This window comes from Elephas maximus, chromosome 5 (assembly GCF_024166365.1).
Source record: "Elephas maximus indicus isolate mEleMax1 chromosome 5, mEleMax1 primary haplotype, whole genome shotgun sequence".
NCBI classification, from domain to species: domain Eukaryota; kingdom Metazoa; phylum Chordata; class Mammalia; order Proboscidea; family Elephantidae; genus Elephas; species Elephas maximus.
This window is the reverse complement of record NC_064823.1, coordinates 92,043,598-92,066,393: the sequence shown is the minus strand read 5'-3', so window position 1 is coordinate 92,066,393 and position 22,796 is coordinate 92,043,598. Positions and strand designations below refer to the sequence as shown.

The 22,796-nt window shown below is 37.4% G+C and overlaps 1 protein-coding gene across 1 annotated transcript in view; it reads right to left on the bottom strand.

Moving 5' to 3' along the window:
* Positions 1 to 22,796, bottom strand: part of CENPC (centromere protein C) — a 105,133-nt gene that overhangs the window by 38,405 nt on the left and 43,932 nt on the right. The window contains exons 9-11 of the mRNA XM_049885298.1: positions 22,098 to 22,609; positions 13,152 to 13,346; positions 6,887 to 7,178 (exon numbers count right to left, since the gene is read on the bottom strand). Of these exons, the coding sequence (XP_049741255.1) occupies positions 6,887 to 7,178; positions 13,152 to 13,346; positions 22,098 to 22,609 (999 nt within the window). The remainder of the gene's footprint in view (positions 1 to 6,886; positions 7,179 to 13,151; positions 13,347 to 22,097; positions 22,610 to 22,796) is intronic.

Below are 22,796 nucleotides of genomic sequence, written 5' to 3'. Positions count from 1 at the left end.
GAACTGATGGTACTGAAAGAAGTCCAACCTGCACTGCACTGAAGGCACTGGGGAAAAACAAAGCACCAATTGAGATGCTTTGACCAAATGGAAACACTCATCTATGCCAAGAAATTTGGAAAACAGCTACCTGGCCAATCGACTGGAAGGGAACCATATTCATGCCCATCCCAAAGAAAGGTGATCCAATGGGATACAGAAATTATTGAACAATATTAAGATCACATGCAGGTAAAATTCTGAAGATAATTAAAAATGGCTGAGGCCATATATCAACAGGGAACTGACAGAAGCTCAATGCCGAAGAGGAGGTGGAACAAGGAATACCATTGCTGATATCAGAGAGATCTTAGCTGAGAGCAGAGACTACAAGATGTTTACCTTTGCTTTATCTACTACATAATGAAATTTGACTGTGTGGATCATAGCAAATTATGGATAACACTGAGAAGAACGGGAGTTCCGAAACACTTAATTGTGCTTGTGTGGAATCAGTGTGTGGATCAAGAGGCAGTCTTTGAACAGGCAAGGAGATACTGTGTGGTTTAAAGTTGAAATGGTGTGTGTCAGGGTTGTATCCTTTCACCATATTTATTGAAGCTGTATGATGAGCAAATAATCCAAGAAGCTGGGCTGTATGAAAAAGAGTGTGGCCATCAGGATTTCCGAACAACCTATTAACAACCTGCAATATGCAGATAACACTACCTTGCTTGTTGAAAGAGAAGACAACTTGAAGCACTTAATAATGAAGGTCAAAGACTATAGTCTTCCATATGGATTACACCTCAACATAAGAATGAAAATCCTTACCAACTGGACCAATAAATAACATCATGATAAATGGCAAAAAAAAATTGAAGTTGTCAAAGATTTCGTCCTTCTTGGATCAACAATCAATGCCCTTGGAAGCAGCAGTCAAGAATTAAGCGGTGTATTGCATTGAGCAAATCTGCTGCAAAAGGCCTCTTTAAAGTGTTAAAAACCAAAGATGTCACTTTGAAAACTACGGCATGCCTGACCCAAGCCACGGTGTTTTCAATCACCTCATATGAATGCAAAAGCTGGACAATAAAAAAAGAAGCCCAAAGAAGAATAGACACATCTGACTTAACGGTGTTGGCAAAGAATATTGAATATACCATGGACTGCCAGAAAAAAAAAATCTGTCCTGGAGGAAGTATAGCCAGAATGCTAGGATCTATCAAGAGTTCCAGCATGAAAAACTGTGATGGGAGAAATAGTGCAGACGTGGCTCAACTATGATGGAGTGCTGATGGAAGCACACATTCCCTACAAGTGGTTTATCATATATGTACCACAATTAATCCATCAGTTTTCTAGAGAATCCATAAAAAACTGAATTTGTTTTCTTTGCTACTCTTAGAAAGCTTACTAATTAGTAGCCAATTAGGTTACTCCAAATATATGCAAACAAGATACACTGTTCCTAGACTGCTTTTTCTCTCCTCTCTCATGTCTCTTCTATAAACTCTATTATTTTCCATCTTCCTTAAATGGCTTTAGTTCTTAGAGCCCTATAGAGAAACTGTGCAGAAAGCACAGAGAATCCCTATGCACCCTTATCTCCACTGCACAGTTTCTCCTATTATTAACATCTTCCATTAGTGTGGTACATTTGCTAAAATCGATGAATTGTTAAGATTCTTTTTGTACTGGGAGTGATCTATGAGGTGTCCAAGAGAGCCACTGGGTAACTAAAAAGGTTTATTTCCTCATCTTATGACAAATATCAAAATTATTACATATATGTTTGCTCTTCTCTGCATATCAAGTAGTTTAATGACCACACAAGTTAACTAAACAAATGTCTCACAAGACCTTTCTTTGAATCCAGGTACCCAACAGGCCTTCTTAAGTAGTCACTGTGGTAACTACCACCTCTGGACATTTCTAATTAGACTAAATCCTTCTCATTCTTTGTGCACGAAAGATAAAGTTTCTTTTAGGGGTACTACCTTAAATTTAAACTCAATATAAGTCCATTTTTCACCTTACCATTTCTCTTAACCCATAGCAAAGGCTCATCTATCTTGATTAATTAAGGCAGTGACTTATTTTTATTACTAACACAATGAAGTAAAAGTAATTGGACTAATACTCAGAAGGCATCAGTTTAATGGCAAACCATTTAATCTATGCAGGCCTTCCTCATATACAAAAACAAAGCTAAACATACCCTGCCCACCTTCAAGATTCTTATGAAAATTAAAGTATATAAGAAACAATCTGATGCGATTACGGAAATCTGATATAAGGCAGAGATGGCATTATAAATAGTGAGGAACAAATGCATTCAATAAATGGTGCAGGGACAACTGTTTATCTACACGTGGAAAAAATTTTTGAAGGTCCCTAGGGGGTACAAATGGTTTGTGCTTCACTACTAACCTAAATCTTGGTGGTTCAAACAACCCAGCAGCACTGTGGAAGAAAGGCCTGGCAATCTGCTTCCATAAAGATTACAGCCAAGAAAATCCTATCAAGCAGTTCTACTCTGTAACATATGAGGTCGTCATGAGTCAGAATCAACTCAACAGCAATGCCTTTTTTTAATCCCACACCAAACACAAAAATAAGTTACAGCTGACTTAAATAAAAGCAAGTTAAAATATTTTGAAGAAAATATAGTAAAAGAGATCTTTATGACCTTAGGCTCAATAAGACAGCAAATGCTAGAGAATTAAAAAGGCTGATAAATTCAACTACAATAAAATTATATCTTCTGTACAAAAGAAAATACAGACATCCTTACAGAGTGAAAAGACAGGACACAGATTCAGATATGCTATCTGTAATACATGGAAACCCTGGTGGCACAGTGGTTAAGTGCTACGGCTGCTAACCAAGAGGTCGGCAGTTCCAATCCAACAGGCGCTCCTTGGAAACTCTATGGGGCAGTTCTACTCTATAGGGTCGCTATGAGTTGGAATCAACGCGACGGCATTGGTTTGGTTTTGGTTTTATCTGTAATACATATGACACAATAAGGATTAGAGGCCAAGATAATATAAACAGCTTCTATAAATCAATAAAAAAGAAAAAAGAGAAACGATCAAAAGTTATGAATGAGCAATTTATAAAGAGGAAACTTGTCTGAAAATGGTCAATAAGCAAATGAAAAGATGTTTAATGGTTTAAACTTGCTAGTAACCAGGGAAATTCAAGTTAAATCCACAGTGAGATACACCCCACTAGACTGATAAACAATAACAAGTCTATGCCAATAAATTCTGATGAGAACACACAGCAATGGGAATTCTTACACACTGCTGCAGGGTTGTAAACTGGTTGAACCAGTTGACCAAGGGCAATTTGGCAATATTCAGTCAAAAGTAACACGTACATACTGTAAGATCCAGTAATTTCACTCCTATATAAAACTGTACTCTGTCATATATGTGCAAAAGGAAATGTGTATAAAAATATCCACAGCAAAATTGTTTTTAATAAGAAAAAATTGGGGAAATGTTAACAGACTTTTGTTGTTGTTAGCTGTCATTGAGTCAGCCCCCATTCACGACAACTCCACATACAACAGAACAAACCACTGCCTGGTTCTACATCACCCTCATAATCAGTCATGATTGGACCGTTGTGATCCATAGGGTTTTCACTGGCTGATTTTTACAAGTAGATCATCAGGCCCTTCCTCCTAGTCCACCTTAGTCTGAAAGCCCCACTGAAACCTGGTCAGCATCACAGCAACAACCAAGCCTTCACTGACAGTCGCCGTTGCTCATGAGGTGAACTGGCTAGGAATCAAATCCGATTCTCCCACATGCAATGCGAGACTTCTACCACTGAACTACTAATGCCTCATTAAGAGACTCGATAAATACATCTTCATATATCCACTCAAGGAGATACTATAAATCCAGCCAGCCCCTTGTTTTCTTAAGTACTGAGAGCTAAGAATGGTCTTTACACTTTTCAATGGTTACATTTTAAAAAGCTATTTAATTATCTATAATTAGGCCTCAATTTTGCCTCTCAATCAGCAAAGCCTAAACTATTTACAATTTGGTTCTTTAAGAAAAATTTACCAGCCCCCACCATAAAGAAATAAAAACAAATGATTTGTTGACCTGAATGTCAACAAAAGTATACGCTGAACGAGAAAAAAACATGTTACAGTGGGGAAAAAAATGGAAAAACCATACACAATAACAGACAAAAACCATTTTTTAATAAAGTTTTCCAACAACACCACATGATGTTTACAGATAAATGCATATGTAGTAAAAGTAGGAAAATATGCACGAAAATGATAGCTACCGAATTCAGTGTATTGACTACTTTCTAACAAGTAAGGCAGAGGAATGAGCTCAGCAGAGGTACATGTGGGAATTCAATGGTCACTATAATGTGGTCACTTATTTCCTAAGTGAGATCATGGGGAATCAGGGTGTTACACATTATTATTTCTGTTTTTGGTATACTTGAAATACTTCATTAAAAGAAACGGAATGAGAAAACAGATATGAGGATGGTCTGAAAAAGTTAAATAAAATGTGTATTAGGTTTCTTTTTGCACCATAGTGACATATGTTATAAAGGTGATCCAACTCAATGCAGAAATTATCTAACAATATCATTAACATCACACACAAGTAAAATTTTGCTGAAGACCATTCAAAAGCAGCTACAGCAGTACATGGGTAGGACACTGCCAGAAATTCAAGCCCAATTCAGAAGACGATGAGGAATGAGTGATAGCAAGGCGGATGTCAGACGGATCCTGGCTGAAAGCAGAGAATATCAGAGCGATGTTTACCTGTGTTTTATTGACTATGCAAAGGCATTCGACTGTGTGGAACATAACAAATTATGGATAACACTGTGAAGAATGGGAATTCTGGAACACTTAATCGTGCTCACGAGGAACCTGTACATAGATCAAGAGGCAGTCATTCGAACAGAACAAGGGGGTACTGATTGGTTTAAAGTCAGGAAAGGTGTGTGTCAGGATTATATCCTCTCACCATACCTATTCGATCTGTATGCTGAGGAAATAATCCAAGAATAATGAAGAATAACTATATGAAGAATAACATGGCATCAGGATTGGAGGGAGACTCATTAACAACCTACATTATGCAGATGACACAGCCTTGCTTGCTGAAAGTGAAGAGCATTTGAAGCACTTATTGTTGAAAATCAAACACTACAACCTTCAGTATGGATTACACCTCAACATAAAGAAAACAAAAGTCCTCACAACTGAACCAATAAGCAACAGCATGATAAACGGACAAGAGATTGAAGTTGCCAAGGACTTAATTTTACTTGGATCCACAATCAACACCCGTGGAAGGAGCAAGTCAAGGAATCAAAGGATGCATTGCATTGGGCAAATCTGCTGCAAAAGACTCTTTAAAGCGTTCAAAAGCAAAGATGTTACCTTGAAAACCAAGGTGAGCCTGACCCAAGCTGTGGTGTTTTCAATTGCCTCATATACATGTGAAAGCTAGACAATGTATACGGAAGACCAAAGAAGAACTGAACTGTTGGTGAAGAATACTGAATATACCATTGTCATAGATTGAATTGTGTTCCCCAAAAATATCTGTCACCTTGGCTAGGTCATGATTCCCAGTATTGTATGACTGTCTACCATTTTGTCATCTGATATGATTTCCCTGTGTTATAAACCCTATCACTATGATGCTAATGAGATGGATTAGCGGCAGTTATACTGATGAGATCTATAACAGATACCATCTTAAGCCAATCTCTTTTCAGGTGTAAAAGATAAGTGAAAGAGAGACAGAGAGGACCCTCGTACCACCAAGAAAGCAGCGCCGGGAGCAGAGCATGTCCTTTGGGTCCAGGGTTCCTGCGTGGCAAAGTTCCTAGTCCAGGGGAAGATTGATAAAAAGGACTTTCCTCCAGAGCCCACAAAAAAAGATATCTTTCCCCTGGAGCTGACGCTCTGAATTTGGACTTCTAGCCTACTAGACCATGAGAGAATAAACTTCTGTTTGTTAAATCCATCCACTTGTGGTATTTCTGTTATAGCAGCACTAGATGACTAAGACAACCATGTACTGCCAAAAAATGAACAAATCTGCCTTGGAAGAAGTACAGTCAGAATGCTTCTTAGAAGCAAGGGTGGCAAGATTTCATCTCACATACTTTGGACATGTTATCAGAAGGGACCAGTACCTGGAAAAGGACATCATACTTGGTAAAATGGAGGGTCAGCGAAAAAGAAGACAACCCTCAATGAGATGGACTGACAAAGTGGCTGCAACAAAGCGCTCAAACATAACAACAATTTTGAGAACGGCACGGGACTGGGCAGCATTTCGTTCTGTTGAATGTAGGGTTGCTATGAGTGAGAATCAACTTGATGGCATCTGACAACAATAAATTTTGGGACACTCTATATAATTTATTTCAGTATATCCCCAGCACCTTACAGTTTCTAACTACAAATATATATTAAGTATTTGTTAAATACTCTATAACAAAAATAAGAATGCATAAAATTAATACTTGTTAAGACTGATAAGAATTCATAGAAAGCATCTAACAAACACTTGAACCATAGTAAACACTCAAAAGTGTTAAGTATTATCATCCTAGGGAAGAAAATACCAGGAATATATCTTACCTTATTAAATTTAATACTCATAATCCCATATGCTATATATTATTTTCTACTTTAATACACAAGGAAACAAGTTCAGAGTACTATTCGCCTCGGGAGTCAATGTCAGAGCCTGGATTTAATATTAATTCTGTCAGAACACAGGGGGCTTTCAGCTAATACTGCCTCTCTATAAATGATTAAATAACATAGACAAACTATCACACATTATAACAAAGATAGCTATATTGTATACATAACAGACATTACCCAGAACAATCAAGATTTTTCTTCTTAGCCAGGCTTGCCTCATCACTTTCCAATGGCTCATTCTTGGAACTGGAAATTTCATCATGGTCCATAATATCTCCAGAATCTTTAGCATTTAAAAATGTCTGTGCTCTTGAGTTGCCTTGAGTAGCTGTCTTCTGCCTTTTAAATGGAGTAGTTTGTTTCCTAATATTCTTAGATGACTGATTTTTTTTTCCAGCAGGTTTTTGTCTGCTATTGTGATGCAATGATAATTCATTTTTTATTAGAGAAGAATTGCTACCAACAGGACCTGGAGGATTAAATGATAACCTAAATTAGTATAACATCTGTCCAGATTATCTGGTTCACTGGAATATCAATATTATCTACATTTACACATAAATACTTACACATACACTAATCTCATAGGCTAAATTTATATTCTAATTAAATTATTAAACTACGCAGTAGTTCAATTTATAGATACAGATAACAGACTCTAAATTTATCATAAACTTCCAAAACCACCCTCTCTGGCTTTCCCCACTATTTTAGCTATCCTTAAGATCTTGGTGTTCCCCAAGGTTTCAGTTTCAGCTTCTCACTCCACATACTTACTTTGAGGAGCCTATCCATCCCATGGAGCTCTGGCGGTACAGCGGTTAACAGCTCAGCTTGGAAACCACATGAGGCATATCTACTCTGTCCTACAGGGTCGCTATGAATCTGATTGACCCGACTGCAACTGGCTTATCTACCCCATGACTTTAATCATTATCTATAATTGGGTTCATTTACTTTGGACACGACCATTAGGAAAGACCAGTCACTAGAAAAGGCCATCACTGTTGGTAAAGTGGAGAGTCAGTGAAAGCAAGGGAGGTCCTCTCTGAGATGGATTGAAACGGTGGCCAAAACAATGGACTCAAACATACCAATGATTACGAAGATGGCACACGACCAGGCGATGTTTCATTCTGTTATACCTAAGGTTACTATGAGTCGGAGCCAACTCAATGGCAGGCAACTAATAACAATAGCTGATATCTTTAATATCCACCTACCACTCTGCCCCAAACCCAATCCTCTTAATGAAAAGTACAACCATCTACCCACATGTCTAAAGCAAAAATCATTCAAGATTCCCGCCCTCATCATTTCTTATCTGGATTACTAAAACACCATCTTGACTAATCTCCCTTTCTCTATCCTGGATGTTCTTTAATCCATTCTTCACATTGCTTCAAGAATTATCTTTGAAAAACACAAATTGGATCACTACAACCCTACTTAGTATCTTTCAATTATTATCCATAGGTTCAGAATTAAGCCCAAATCCTTTTAATGTCAATTTCTTTCTACATATAAAGTTTGCTTATTTCACTAACCACAAACTCAACAACCCTACTCCGAACTAACAAAACAAAACAAAATCACAAAGAGCCTGCAGCACTGAACTATTTGCAGCTTCTCTAAAGCTGTGGTTTTCCAAGTGTGGTCAGTAGACCAGCGACATCAGCAGCATCTGGGAATTTGTTAGAAACACAAATTCTTAGGCCTCACTTCAGACCTACTGACTCAGAAACTAAGGGGGCAGGGCCCAGTAATTTGTGTTTTAACAAGCTTTCCAGGTAATTTGGAGGCATGCTTTAAAAAAAAAAAAATTAAGCTCTCAGCCGTGGATCTCTGCACATGCTACTTATGCTTGAAACATTCTGTCTTTCCTCCTCACCTCACCTGGTCACTTTGGTAACCCCTAACTCATCCTTCAGATAGTATTCCCGAAATCCCAAGTCTAAGTTAGGTTGCTCTCTCCACGCTTTTTATAATATTTATCATATATTTTGACTTTGCTTATTTCTCTACCCCAGCAGAGTGAAAACTCCTTGAGACCAAGATTTGTGTTTTATTCACCTTTACATTCCCAATGCCTAACACCAGAGGCAGGACCGGACCAAGGCAAGACAGGAACCGAGGGTGGAAGATTTAAAGAGACACTCTCAGAGTGGTGTAACACTGAGCTAGAATGCATATAACCCTGGGAGTGAGTACTTGGTTAAAATTTTCCACTCTAGGTGGCTCACTTGCCTCACCCTAGTCTTAGCCCTGCCTAACACCATTCCTGGCTCATAGCAGGCACTCACCGTTTCTTGGTATATATGAAAGAGCAGTAGTGCCATGTGTATGCTATAGACAGCTTGGTTGGTGAATTAAACAACCGCTAAAGGATCAGAAAACTTGGGTTGAATTGTTTTCCAGCATTACCACAAAGGTCTATGATCTTGGAGGCAAGTCATATCACTTTTCCAGATTTCAAACTTTAGTTTCTTCTTCCATTAAATGAAGGAATTTGGACTATACAATCTATAAGCATCCCTCCACTTTTGGGACTCCCAACTTGATCAGAAACTCAACATCTATTTCAGGAGTCTTACTTAAATCTGTCTGATAAGTGTCAGAGCTCTAGCACACTTATCCAAACTCTGCCTGATTTTTATTTACCCATATATTTCCACACTCATCCCACCACAGTAGAGAGTTTTAGGGAGCCTGAGTCAGAAAGGTGATTTCTCCAGAGCAAAAATAATATTAGTTAACATTCCAATACTATCTGCCACCTACTAAGTCAATCTGATTTAATACTTTTAACAATTCAAACGAGGTAGAGGAATTGATGATCATGTCACAGGCTGGGAAATGGAGCTAAGTAATCTGCCCAAAGTGGAGAAAGCGTAATTCAAACACAGATCTAACTCTAAAATCCAAGGGCTACAGGAGAAAAAAATATTTCTTGCTGCGCTATCACTTGAGGATCTCAATGATTCGGTAATTCACGTATATAGATATACTGACGTATTTACACGCGTCTCTCACCTGTGTTGCCCTACATGTCCTACAGTCAACAGTATTTACATATGTAAATGTTACCTTATCATGTAACAATCCACTTTTTATCATTACTTTCTTAAAAAAAAAATTTCTACAGCAGTAAATATTTCATATTGTGCAGAAACTAGTTAACAGACACGCCTATCCTTAGAAACATCTGCTTGCAAAGTTAGTCCTTGGCTGGTGTTTGGGAACTTGAATCTCAGAAAGGTTCCCATCATTCATTTCCAACTGATAAGAGTGGTTTAGTGTGCCTAAACTACTTGTGTAAACAATATGGTTTATGCTGAACACTTGCTTTCCTTCTAGGAGTCTAGAATTTCAGCACTTGTTAGGCAAAAGAACCTAGCTCCCAATAAAAACCTTAGGCACTGAGACTAATGAGCTTCCTAGGTAGACATCATTTCCACAAGTGGAATTAAATGCCTCCATTGTGAATCCACTGGGAGAGGACTATTGGAAGCTTGAGCCTGATTTCCTCCAGACTTCACTCCATGCACTTGTCTCTTTGCTGATTTTGCTTTTTATCCTTTTGCTGTAATGAATCATAAACATTTAAGTCCAACAGTATGCTGAGTCCCAAGAATCCTCTTAGCAAATCACCAAACCTGGGCATGGTCTTAGGGATCTCGACACATACTATTTACCTTTTTATATGTAATAAGCTAAACTGTAACTAACTGAATTATATAAACTCCTTGGTGACAAGAACCCCATCTTGTGAATCTTTGTATCCCTCACAGCCAAGACGCTCATAAAGCAGAATTAACATTCTCCTGACCACATCCACTGCTTTCCATATACCCACTGCCATCGAGTTGATTGCGACTTATAGCAACACTATACAACAGAGTAAAACTGCCCCCTTGGGTTTCCAAGGAGTGGCTGGTGGATTTGAACTGCCGACCTTTTGGTTAGTAGCTAAGCTCTTAACCACTGTGCCACCAGGACTCCTCTTTCCATATAGGAGGTAAAAAAAACTCCAGAATGTAGGCAAAGTACACAGCACTATAGATGTTCTTAGTAAAACTGCCTTTTCCTCAACACCACCCACAGCAAAACTTAAAGGTCCGTAGTGTTCTCTCTGTCCCTGATGAGAGCACCACTACTGTTTTGCCCCTTTCCTTTCACTTGTCACTACAAATTTTCCAAGAGACTCATAGTAAGGAGGCTATAATCAGAGCTCATAATCCATCTCACCAGCAGAGACCATTAGGTCAAATCCCATTAACGGCTTCCATATGGCTTACCTCACTTGCCACAAGACATCCAACCTTCCCAGAATATTTCTCACACCAGACTCATCTTCACAGAACTTAAAGATCTCCTAATCTGACTCTATCTCTAACCCTTTCCTGACCTCTTCAAAGCCTTCTACTACATTAGTGGTTCCTCAAACCAGCCTACACAGAATTATATGGGAAAATTTAACATTTTTAAAAGCAAAAAAACAAAAACAAAACACCAATGCCTGGGCTAATTGGGCTAAGACCAATTACATCAGAATTTCTGAGGGTGGTACCCGGAGGCAGGTTTTTTTTTTTTAAGCTCTCCAGCTCTATTATACTGGTCACTTACCTCCATTCACTGAAGATTTTAACACTTGTTTCCAGCACTAACCTGCCCCCATTTTTAATAATTTGAATATTTAAACTTCTAATACTCTTGTCCTCTATCCCACCACAACTTCTCCTTCCCCTAGTTGTGCCTGAGATCAATTACTACACTACATCCAAATTCACAGTTTCTAGCATTCCACTATCTGACCTCCAGTTTAGTTTCTCTGGGATTCTCTTCTACACTCTTGACCCCCTGGGACTGCCAATCCATTGACTCTACCAACATTCCAATACAAACTCCTCTTCCAGTTCCTTCTTTACGAGGATAGATTCCATGATAATCATTATAATCACTCCAATGCATACCTTCACCTCCCCTGCCCCTCTTTCTATTAAAACTGCCTGGCACAATTCTGTCCTTGTTTAAATCCAACTCTTGCCTATTCTGCACCCATTCATGGATTGGGAATATCTGCATAAAAACACACAAATATGCATACTGGTCTCACTTTAAATTTGTAACCAAAGGCTTCAAGAGGACCCTCAGGACTCAAACAATATTAAGTTTTCTGACAAATTCACCCTCTCAGTCCACTATTTCACACCTCTCCTTCTCTCTTCAAGCTTTCAATTACTCCTCTCCTCAATCCTTGGCTTTTTTTCTTTTCTAGCTACAGTCTATTATTAGATGACTTCAAGGAGTCCCAAATCTTTAAATTTCATCTGTATATTGACAATTTCCTAATTATACATCCTCCAAGATCTCTCCCCTTACCTTAGACCATTTATCACACCATCTCAACATACCAACTCTGATATCTAAAAGACACCTCAAAATTAACCTATCAAAACCTGAAATCTTGATGTCCTTCCCTAATCTGCTTCTCTTATAGCTTTCTTTAAGTAAATGGTAGCTCCATTCTTCTAACTCACTCAGACCAAAAACAAAAACCTTCACATCACCCTGGATTTCTACCTTTCTTTCACCCCAATTCATCAGTACTTCCTGTGGGATATATTCAAAATATATCCTGAATCCAATCACTTTGCACTGCTCTCAATATTACTTGGTCCAAGCCACTGACACCTTTTCCCTCCAACAGCCTTCCTCGCTAGTCTCCATGCTTCCATTCTTGCCCAGCTCCAGTTTTCTCTTCATGTAACAGTAACAGTAAGACTCTCTTAAAAGATGAGTTAATTATGTCATTTTATTGCTTAAAACCTTCCAGTAGCTTTCCAGCCACAATGGCCTTCTTAATGCTCCTCAACATGCCAAACATGTTCCATCATGACCTTTATAGATACTGTTCCCTTAACCTAGAATGCTCCACTCCAAATTATTTGGAAGGCTCCCTGCATCACTTTATTAATGTAAATATGTGCTCTGAAAGATCATAGTGTTATTTTGTGACTGTCTTTTATAAAAACAGTATCCCACTCCATCCTCTCATTCACTCTCACCTCTATCTCCTCCTTCTCTTCTCTATGCCTTTACCTGTCTTATTTTCTTTATTACCTATCACTGAATGGCATTATATATCTATCTTTTTTGTCACCTCTCACTAAAATGTAAACTCTCAATGATAGAGACTTTGTTTTTGGATTCTGTTCTTCCACAGATGTATCCCCATACTTAGAATAATGTATAAGGTAGGGCCTCAATGAATATCCTTTTTAATTAAATGATTTAGTATTTCTATCAATGACCCAATTTAACTTTGTCCTCATGAGATTTTCTCTAGGAAACAGGAGTATAAATCAAACATAAAGATACCTCCTTATAGAATAATTTCTTGGGAGCTCCCAATGAATATAATTTAAATAAAAATACTTACTCTGGTCTGATTTTACCTCCCACCAATTAGAAGGTGGCTTGGAGATTCTTCGACTTTTTGTGACAGTCAAAGTCACTTCCTCAGGTACAAGGCTCTCCTTCTTGGGCTGATTTGAAAAACGCTTGTTTTTTAATTTTTCCTTAACTTTTTTCTGATTTTCTTTAATAGGAACATGAGTTCTACTTTTCTTTTTTCCTAAAATAAAGAAGACCACAAAACAATTCACAATCTACTGAACCAACGAATTTTAAGAAAGCCATAATAGATTAAAAATAACATTAAAAAAAGAAGAAAAAAACCCTCTCAACTATAGGAATGCCTTAAATTTATCCTGTAGGCTTTTATTTCATTTCTATTTTTAAAAAGCCACATGTTCTCAATTAGATTTCTTTCTGTCAGTTAAATCCAAACTTTTCACATTGCCTATCTATCATTTACTAGAATCCTAAGCCAATAAAAAAAAAAAAAAAAGGCGCAAGAATCAACTTCATGGCAACTAACAGTAAAAATAAAATAGATGGCTCATTCTTTTTACTTACCAATGTCCCAAGTAAAAACACAGTAGTTACTGTTTTGAAATGATTATTTTTGTCAAACTAATTTCAGAAAGAGGAGACTTGAAACTGAGTTTTCAATAAGATATTTTTATGAAGAAAAAAGATTGTTTCTGTGAATAGAAATTTGAAAAAAAAAGTAGCAGAAAACAATGGATACAGCAAGGAATGAACAGCTAATGAAAAAGTTCAGTATCAACAGTAATTTTATGTTACTACAAAGACGGGTAAGAAAAAAGTTGATAGAACAGACAAATTCCAGTTTTTGTGACTGGCAACCACAAAGAAGGGGGAAAACAGGCCATTACAATACAAATATTGCCGTTGAAAGGGGACAACACTATCAAAACGGGTTTAACAATTGAGATTTTCTTCTTAAAAATATCTTTACAACATTAAATGGTAGTAGACCAAAACTGGAAAAACTTCTTCACATTGAATAAATTAAGAAAACAAAATTTATTACAAATCTGAGACAAAGATAGATTCTATGGGGTTCAAAGAAAAAATTAAAATCATATCAAGTAGGAAACATTCACATAGAGATGCATCAAGAAATGTAAGACTAATAAAGCATACATTATATAGAATTACATAATTACATATTGAACTATACAGAACAAAAAGAAAATAAGTTCAAGAAAGGAGAAACCATGAGGACTGAGAATACTCAGAGCTTTCTCTAAGAAGGTGAATTTGGGGAAATAACTCACACAGAGATGATATCTAAAGCAAAGGAATAGTTTCCCCAAGGTGTGAATGTAAAGGAACCACAAAGGAAAAACCATTAAGTTTTGGGGATATGGAAGGAAGAAATCAAAATTTATGAGGATATAAGGAAAATTAATCAATAAAGAACACACAGGAGGAAGTCAAAAAAATAGGGAGGAAAACCAGAATATTACCCTTATCAGACATTAGTGCTTAAATTAAAATGAAACCTGAATTTTTACAATTATATAATTTATCATCCAAACTGGGATACTTTTGAAAGTGCGAGAGGATGTTTAGGTGTAAACTGGGATTGTCCCAGGCAATCCTGGACATATAGCTGCCTTGCTTATGGCATCATAATATACTGACTGGGCTTTGTATTGATGGTACTGAATCATGAAGAAAAGACGAAGTTATATTCTTTGTGCCACTTTTTAGGTAATAGAGATAAAAGGTGTTATTCTTGCAGAAAGAACTCTCTCCAGAATAGTTAATGGAACAAAATACATTTATCAAATCTATTAGGCACTTTATGTATGTAATATAATTTAATCCTTCTTGACAACCTATAAGGAAGGAGATACTACTCAATACAGATTTAAAACACCTAGTCCAGAATCTGTCCTGCCTTGGAGCTCATATTCTTTCGGTTATACACCAAGAAGTTTTGAAATGAATGAAAATGTTTTTGATATTTTAATGGGAAAACTTAGTGTATTAGTGTATCAAAATACTTTCTTGACCCAAATTGTATACGTGCTTGAAGGCTCTAGATGATTCATATTTTATTATAATATTGACATACACAAAAACAGTATCAAAAGCAAAATATTTAAGATACCATTTTTAAATATAAGTTGCACTTTAATATAATAATCTTAATCACTCATTTATTTTAGCATTCAATATAGACATTATATCACCTGAAATAATAATTGACAGACTTCAGTTTTGTTAGTGAGTTTGAGAAATTCAGTTTAAAATAGAGGAAAAAGGGTTGTGCCAAGATGGCAGAGTAGTCAGATGCTTCCTGTGATCCCTCTTACAACAAAGACCCAAAAAAAACAAGTGAATTGATTATATGTGACAATCTAGGAGGCCTGAACATCAAAGGCAAAATTGAGGAATCAGACTAAGCGGCAGGGAGGAGGAGGGAGACACGATTCAGAAGCAACAAGGAGTTGCCAGACCTGACCCGGCGGAAACCAGCACCCTGCAGACTAGATCTGCTGGCATGTGCAGTGAGCTAAGCAGTGGCTCTCGGGACACGTCTTCCACCTTGGGAGACACCAGGCGGCAGAGAGTCTACTTAAGCCTCCAGAACCAGTGAAAAGCAGCACTCAAACAGCAAGATAAGTACATGCATCTAACCTACCGTGTGGATAAAAGAAGGTCCCTTTTGGGAAGAACCTCTCTCCCATTTACCAGCCCCCTCCCCACTCTACACCTGTCCCGGGCTGGCTTCAGTGACTGCCATGTCCCCTTGGCCGGAAGTATGACCCCTCCGTGCCCTGAGCCCTTCTCTCGGCTTTGGAGAGAGAACAAATTAACACACAGGAAAAAATAATCTGCCAGCTCTCCAAAGCCAGGAACTCAGCACAGGCACAGTCCCTTTGCCTAGGCCCAGGCATAAGGGGTCCATGGACTCTGAATGCCTTTCACCCCTGCACAGACCTGTGTGGGCCCATTTCAACAATGCAGATCCTCATTAGCAGAGTACAACAAGGTATATACTTGAAGCCTATTTTCAACTGTATTAGCTATAAGGTGGAGTGGCAGATTCATGACACTGACATTGCTCTGCTCATTAAGCAGGGTCATCACCTACCCACATCAGAGGCGTGAGAACTGGCGGCTCCACCTACGACACCTAGTTAGTCATGACAGGGGTCCAAGAATAAGTGATGCTTCCCAGTCTTTACAGCCAACAGCACTGGGTGTTCAGAGTCCAGCTACAAAACCCACCAACCTAGGTGCTCCAGGGAACAGGGACATGCTTTCCTCCCAGACACTCGGGGCAGCCATTCCCCTCCGTGCTCAGTGCATGACCACCTACTACAGCCAGATACCTGTTACTCCAATCACCCCTGCCCATCTAGGACAATAGGTGAGAGACAGAACCACACACTTGACCGACTACCTGGATGCCAGAGCTAAACCCATACAAGAAAACTAAATGGACCACTGGGCTTACCTTCCTAGTAACAGCTCTAACCACCTGGTGACAGGATGTGAGAACTTCAAAGGCACCAATAATCAAACAAGACCACACAACTAGCCTATTTGGGTATATCAAAACAAGAAGCTAAGACACACTAAACAAGCATAAAATGAATAAATATAATAACTTTTTGATGGCTTGGAGACAAAAGCCATATCAAATCACCTAAACAGGCAGACCACAATGGCTTCAGCAAGCATCCAAATCAAAGAAATCTTCTGGAGGAAGAGAATTTTTTTGAATTACTGAAGGCAGAATTTAAAACATTAATGTACAGAGCTCTTCAAGAGATCAGGAAGGAGATCAGGCAAAATGGAAAACAAGTCAAGGACACAGATAAAGCAATACAGGAACTTAAGAAGGTTATACAAGAGCATAATGACAAAATGACAAACTTAACAGGCTGCAAGAATCCACAGAGAGACAGCTATCAGAAATTCAAAAGACTGACAATAAAATTTCAGAATTAGACAACTCAGTAGAAAGTCGGAGGAGCAGAATTGAGGCACTGGAGGGCAGAAAGAGTGAGATTGAACATAAAACACTTGACATCAAATTATTTGAGGAAAACTCATATAAAAGAATTTAAAAAAAGAAGAAATCCTAAGAATTTTGTGGGGCTCTATCAAGAGGAAAAACCTACGAGTCACTGGGTACCAGAACAGGGGGGAATAACAGAAAATACAGAAAGAATTGTTGAAGATTTGTTGGCAGAAAATTTCCCTGATATTGTGAAAGATGAGAAGATTTCTAACCAAGAAGCTCATCGAACCCCACACAAGGAAGATCCCAAAAAAGTCACCAAGATATACTAAAACCAAACTTGCCAAAACCAAAGATAAAGAGAATTTCAACAGGAGCAAGGGATAAACGAAAAGTCATCTACAAAAGAGAGTCAATAAAACTAAGACTAAGCTTGGATACTCAGCAGAAGCTATGCAGGCAAGAAGGCAATGGGATGACATATATAAAGCCTTGAATGAAAAAAACTGCCAGCCAAGAATTATATATTCAGCAAAACTGTCTCTCAAATATGATGGTGAAATTAGGGCATTTTCAGATAAACGTAAGCTTAGGGAATTTGTAAAAACCAAACCGAAATTACAGGAAATTACTGGTTAGAAAACCAGTAACATTAGATAACAACTGAAGACTGAAGCACAGGACAGAGCAACCAGATAACAACTCAGATATGGAAGTCACGAAAATAAATCGAAACTACAACACTGAAAAGAGGGAAACAGACACGTCAATATGTAAAAGATGACAACATTGAAACAAAAAAGAGGGACTAAAAAATGTAGTCATAGGATCTTTCATATGGAGAGAAAGTCGAGCCGATATTAAGAAATAAGAATTGGCTTAAACTTAGAAAAATATGGGTAAATATTAAGGTAATCATAATGGAAATTAACAATCCTACACATCAAAATAAAGAACAGGAAAAACACAAAGACTCAGCAAATACAAAATCAACAATGATGAAAAGAAAATAAAAAATGACCCACCATAGAAAATTAAGTGGAACTGTCAACAACACACACACACACACACACACACAAATACATCAAAATGACAGCACTAAACTCATACGTATTGATAATTACACTGATTATGTGGACTAAAAGCACCAATAAAAACACAGAGAGTGGCAGAATGGATACAAAAAAACCAGATCCATCTATATGTTGCCTGCAAGAGACAAACCTTAGACTTAATGACACAAACTAAAACTCAAAGGATGGAAAAACATGTATATCAAGCAAATAACAATCAAAAAAGAGCAGAAATGGCAATATTAATCTCTGACAAAATAGACTTTAAAATTCACCACAAAGGATAAGGAAGGACATTCTATAATGATTAAAAGGTCAATACACCAAGAGGACATAACCATAATAAATATTTATGCACCCAACAGGGCTCCAAATTACATAAAACAAACAGCATTGAAAAGAGAAACAGACAGCTCCACAATAATAGTATGAGACTTCAACACCACTTTCAGTGAAAGAACATCCAGAAAGAAGCTACATAAAGATACGGAACATCTAAATGCTACGATCAATGAACCTGATCACATGCATGTGTACGGAACACCCCACCCAACATCAACCAAACATATTTTCTTTTCCAATGCACATGGAACATTCTCCAGAACAGACAGACCACAAATTAGGCCATAAAGCAAGCCTTAACAGAATCCAAAGCACTGAAATAGTACAAAGCATCTTTTCTGACCGTAAAGCCAGAAAAGTAGAAATCAATGACAGAAAAGGCAAGGGGGGAAAAAAAAAAACATGGACACTGAACAACACATTGCTCAAAAACTATGGGTTATAGAAGAAATAAAGGATGGAATAAAGAAAGCCATAGAATCCAATGAGAATGAAAACACATCCTACCAGAACCTTTGGGACACAGCAAAAGCAGCACTCAGAAGTTAATTTATATCAATAAATGCACACATCCAAAAGGGAGAAAAGGCTAAAATCAAAAAATTAACCGTACAACTTGAACAAAAAGAGAGCAGCAAAAGAAGCCCTTGGGCACCAGAAGAAAGCAAATAATGAAAATTGGAGCAGAATTAAATGAAATAGAGAATAGAAAAACAATTGAGAGAATTAACAAGACCAAAAGCTGGTTCTTAGAAAAGATCAACAAAATCGAAAAAACTACTGGCCAAACTGACAAAAGAAAACCAGGAGAGGAAGCAAATAACCCAAATACAAAATGAGATGGGCGATATCACAAAAACCCAACTGAAATTAAAAGAATCATAACAGAATACTATGAAAAATTACACTCCAACAAATTTGAAAACCTAGAGGAAATGGACAAATTTCTAGAAACACACTACCTACCCAAACTATCACAAACAGAAGTAGAACAACTAAATAAACCTGTAACAGAAGAAGAGATTGAAAAGGTAATTTTAAAACTCCCAAGAAAAAAAGTCCTGGCCCTGATGGCTTCACTGGAGAAATGTACCAAACTTTCAGAGAAGGGTTAACACCACTACTACTAAAGGTATTTCAGAGCGGAGAAAACAATGGAATACTCCCAAACTTATTCTATGAAGCCAGCATAACCCTGATACTAAAACCAGGTAAAGACACCACAAAAAAAGAAAATTACAAAACAATGTCCCTCATGAACATAGATGCAAAAATCTTCAACAAAATTCTAGCCAATAGAATTTAACAACATATCAAAAAAATAATTCACCATGATCCAGCAATTCCACCCCTTAAGAGTATATCCTAGAAAAATAAGGGCCCTCACACTAATAGATATATGCTCACCCATGTTCACTGCACCGCTGTTTACAACAGCAAAAAGATACAAATGACCTAGGTGCCCATCGATGGATGGATGGATGGATACACAAATTACGGTATATTCACACAATGGCATACTACACAACAATAAAGAACAAAGATGAATGCAAGAAACATCTCACAACATGGACGAATATGGACGGCATTATGCTGAGCGAAATTAGTCAGTTGCAAAAGGACAAATATTTTATGACATCACTATTATAAGAACTCAACAAAAGGTTTAAACACAGAAGAAAACATTCTTTGAGAGTGGAAAGGGGTATTCACTAACTAGGTAGTAGACAAGAATTATTTTAGGTGAAGGGAAGGACAACACACAATACATGGGAAGTCAGCACAAGCAGACTAAATCAAAAGCTAAGAAGTTTCTTGAACAAAACCAAATACTTCAAGGGAGAAGGAGCAGGGGCAGGGATCTGGGGACCACGGTTTCAGGGGACATCTAGATCAACTGGCATAACAAAGTTTACTAAGAAAACATTCTGCATCCCACTTTGGTGTCATCTGGGGTCTCAAAAGCTAGGAAGTGGCCATCTAAGATGCATCAATTGGTCCCAACCCACCTGGAGCAAAGGAGAATGAAGAACACCAAAGACACAAGGGAAACATTAGCCCAAGAGACAGAGAGGACCACATAAACCAGAGACTTCATCAGCCTGAGACCAGAAGAACTAGATGGTACCCAGCTACCACCAGTGAAGGTCCTGACTAGGAACACAACAGAGAGCCCCTGATGAAGCAGGAGAAAAGTACAGTGCAGACCTCAAATTCTTGTAAAAAGAACACATTTAATGGTCTGACTGAGGCTGGAGGAACCCTGGAAGACCTTGTCTCCAGACTCTCTGTTAGCCCAGAACTGAAACCTTTCTAAAGCCAACTCTTTAGACAAAGATTAGACTGGAGTATAAGATATAAGTGATACTTGTGAAGAGTGTGCTTCTTAGTTCAAGTAGATACATGAGACTAAATGGGCAGCTCCTGTCCAAAGACGAGATGAGAAGGCAGAAAGGGACAGGAGCTGGTTAAATGGACATGGGAAATCTGGGGTGGAAAGGATTGTGCTGTCACATTATAGAGAGAGCAACTAGAGTAACATACCAACATGTGTATAAGTTTTTATATGAGAAACTAACTTCAGCTGTAAACTTTCACTTAAAGCACAATAAGAAAGTAAATAAAGTAAAATAGAAGGGAAAAAAGCCACCACTTCTTTTGTAAATGTCTGCCATATCCCATATTCTTTTTATTGGAATCATCTTTACTTTTATGCTTCCTCAGTTTCTAATCAGCAGCTGGTCTTTTTATGAAAAGACAAGATAAAGAATATGACTAAATTGGGAGTGACAGTTCCCTTATGAGAAGTTTCTTTTTTTATTATTAAGCAGAATATGAATTTACAAAATTTGAAGGTAAAAAATTTTGATTTATCTAAATGTTTTTTTAGGAAAAAACACATGAAGAAAGTTGTTTGAGGTGCTAGTTAGATAATTCTTCTCTGCGCTTCCATTATTATCCTGAGCATATCTGTAAGTTATCTGTTGGTGTATATATACCACCAGACTGATCTTTTTAACAGTGGAAATTGTGTCTTAGTAATCTCTGTAACCATGCCTAATGCAGTTTCTGGTGTTTAATGATTATTAGACAAATCAGTGAATAATGAAATAGCAGAGTATGGATTTTTATCTCTATAAGAAATAGCCCCCAAACTATTCTGGCTCCCTCCACCCTGCCAAATTTATATTTTAATAAACTTCAAGAATATATAATTGTGTTTTATAAGTGTTCTGATAAGTAACTCGTTTACTAGCCTTTCCCGTTTGCTGCCACCTCGGGAGTTAAACAAAAACCAAGAGTGTTGGAATTAAATTAGATGTAAGATAAGCTAAAGAGATTGTAGAAAGGAGCCTGTAAGCTTTTGAGGCTCTGAGTAGACTTGGGTTACTCTGCCTACTTCCCAAAGCTTAACAGGGATATTACAGAAAGGTAGAGTGGTGGGAAAATGTTTATAGTTATATTTAATATAAATACTTACTCTGTTTGGGGGAAATATGGTCATTTCTCATCTCTTCACACACTTCCGTATTTTTGTCTGAATTTCTTTGTAACTTACCTTGGACAGTAAAAGACGTATTTATATTTTTATCTTTAGGTTGCTCCATATCAAGATGTTCTTCAACTACTTTGGCCTTGACTTTTCTTCTCCTATTTTGTTTTATAGTCCCTTTATTTTCAGATGGCTTTTCTGCATTCTCAGAATATAATGCATCTTTTGTAGATTTACAATTATTCTCCATTTCAGGTGCTGAAGCACAAGATTTACCAAGTTTTTTTCCTTCAAAGGGTTGAGGTTTCTCTACTGGGTGAGCTTTATGTGAATTTTTATCACTTGTCAATGTGACATTGTGATGTTTTTCTCTTGACTTCTTTCCTTGTAGGACTACAGTGCTCTCAACAGGGGATATTGTGCGTTGTTTTGGAGGCTTAACATTTCTTGGTATCTTAATCAAAGACTGATTGCCAAAACTTATGTCTGATTCATCGATTATAAATTCATCCTCTAACAACTTCACGTCATTTGGAGAAGAATGAGGTGGATCAGTTGCTACATGCCTAATGACAGGACTAAAAGAGTATATTACAATAAACAAAATAGCTTACAAAAAAGAACAAGAAGAAGTGTTTACATTTGCTTAGTGAAGAAATTAAATAATCTACATAGGAAATAAAAATAATCTGCATATCTTTTAAAGAACAGTTCAAATGTCTTCTCAATTTTCTGTTACTCTTAAAATTTTTTCCCTCCTTTGCA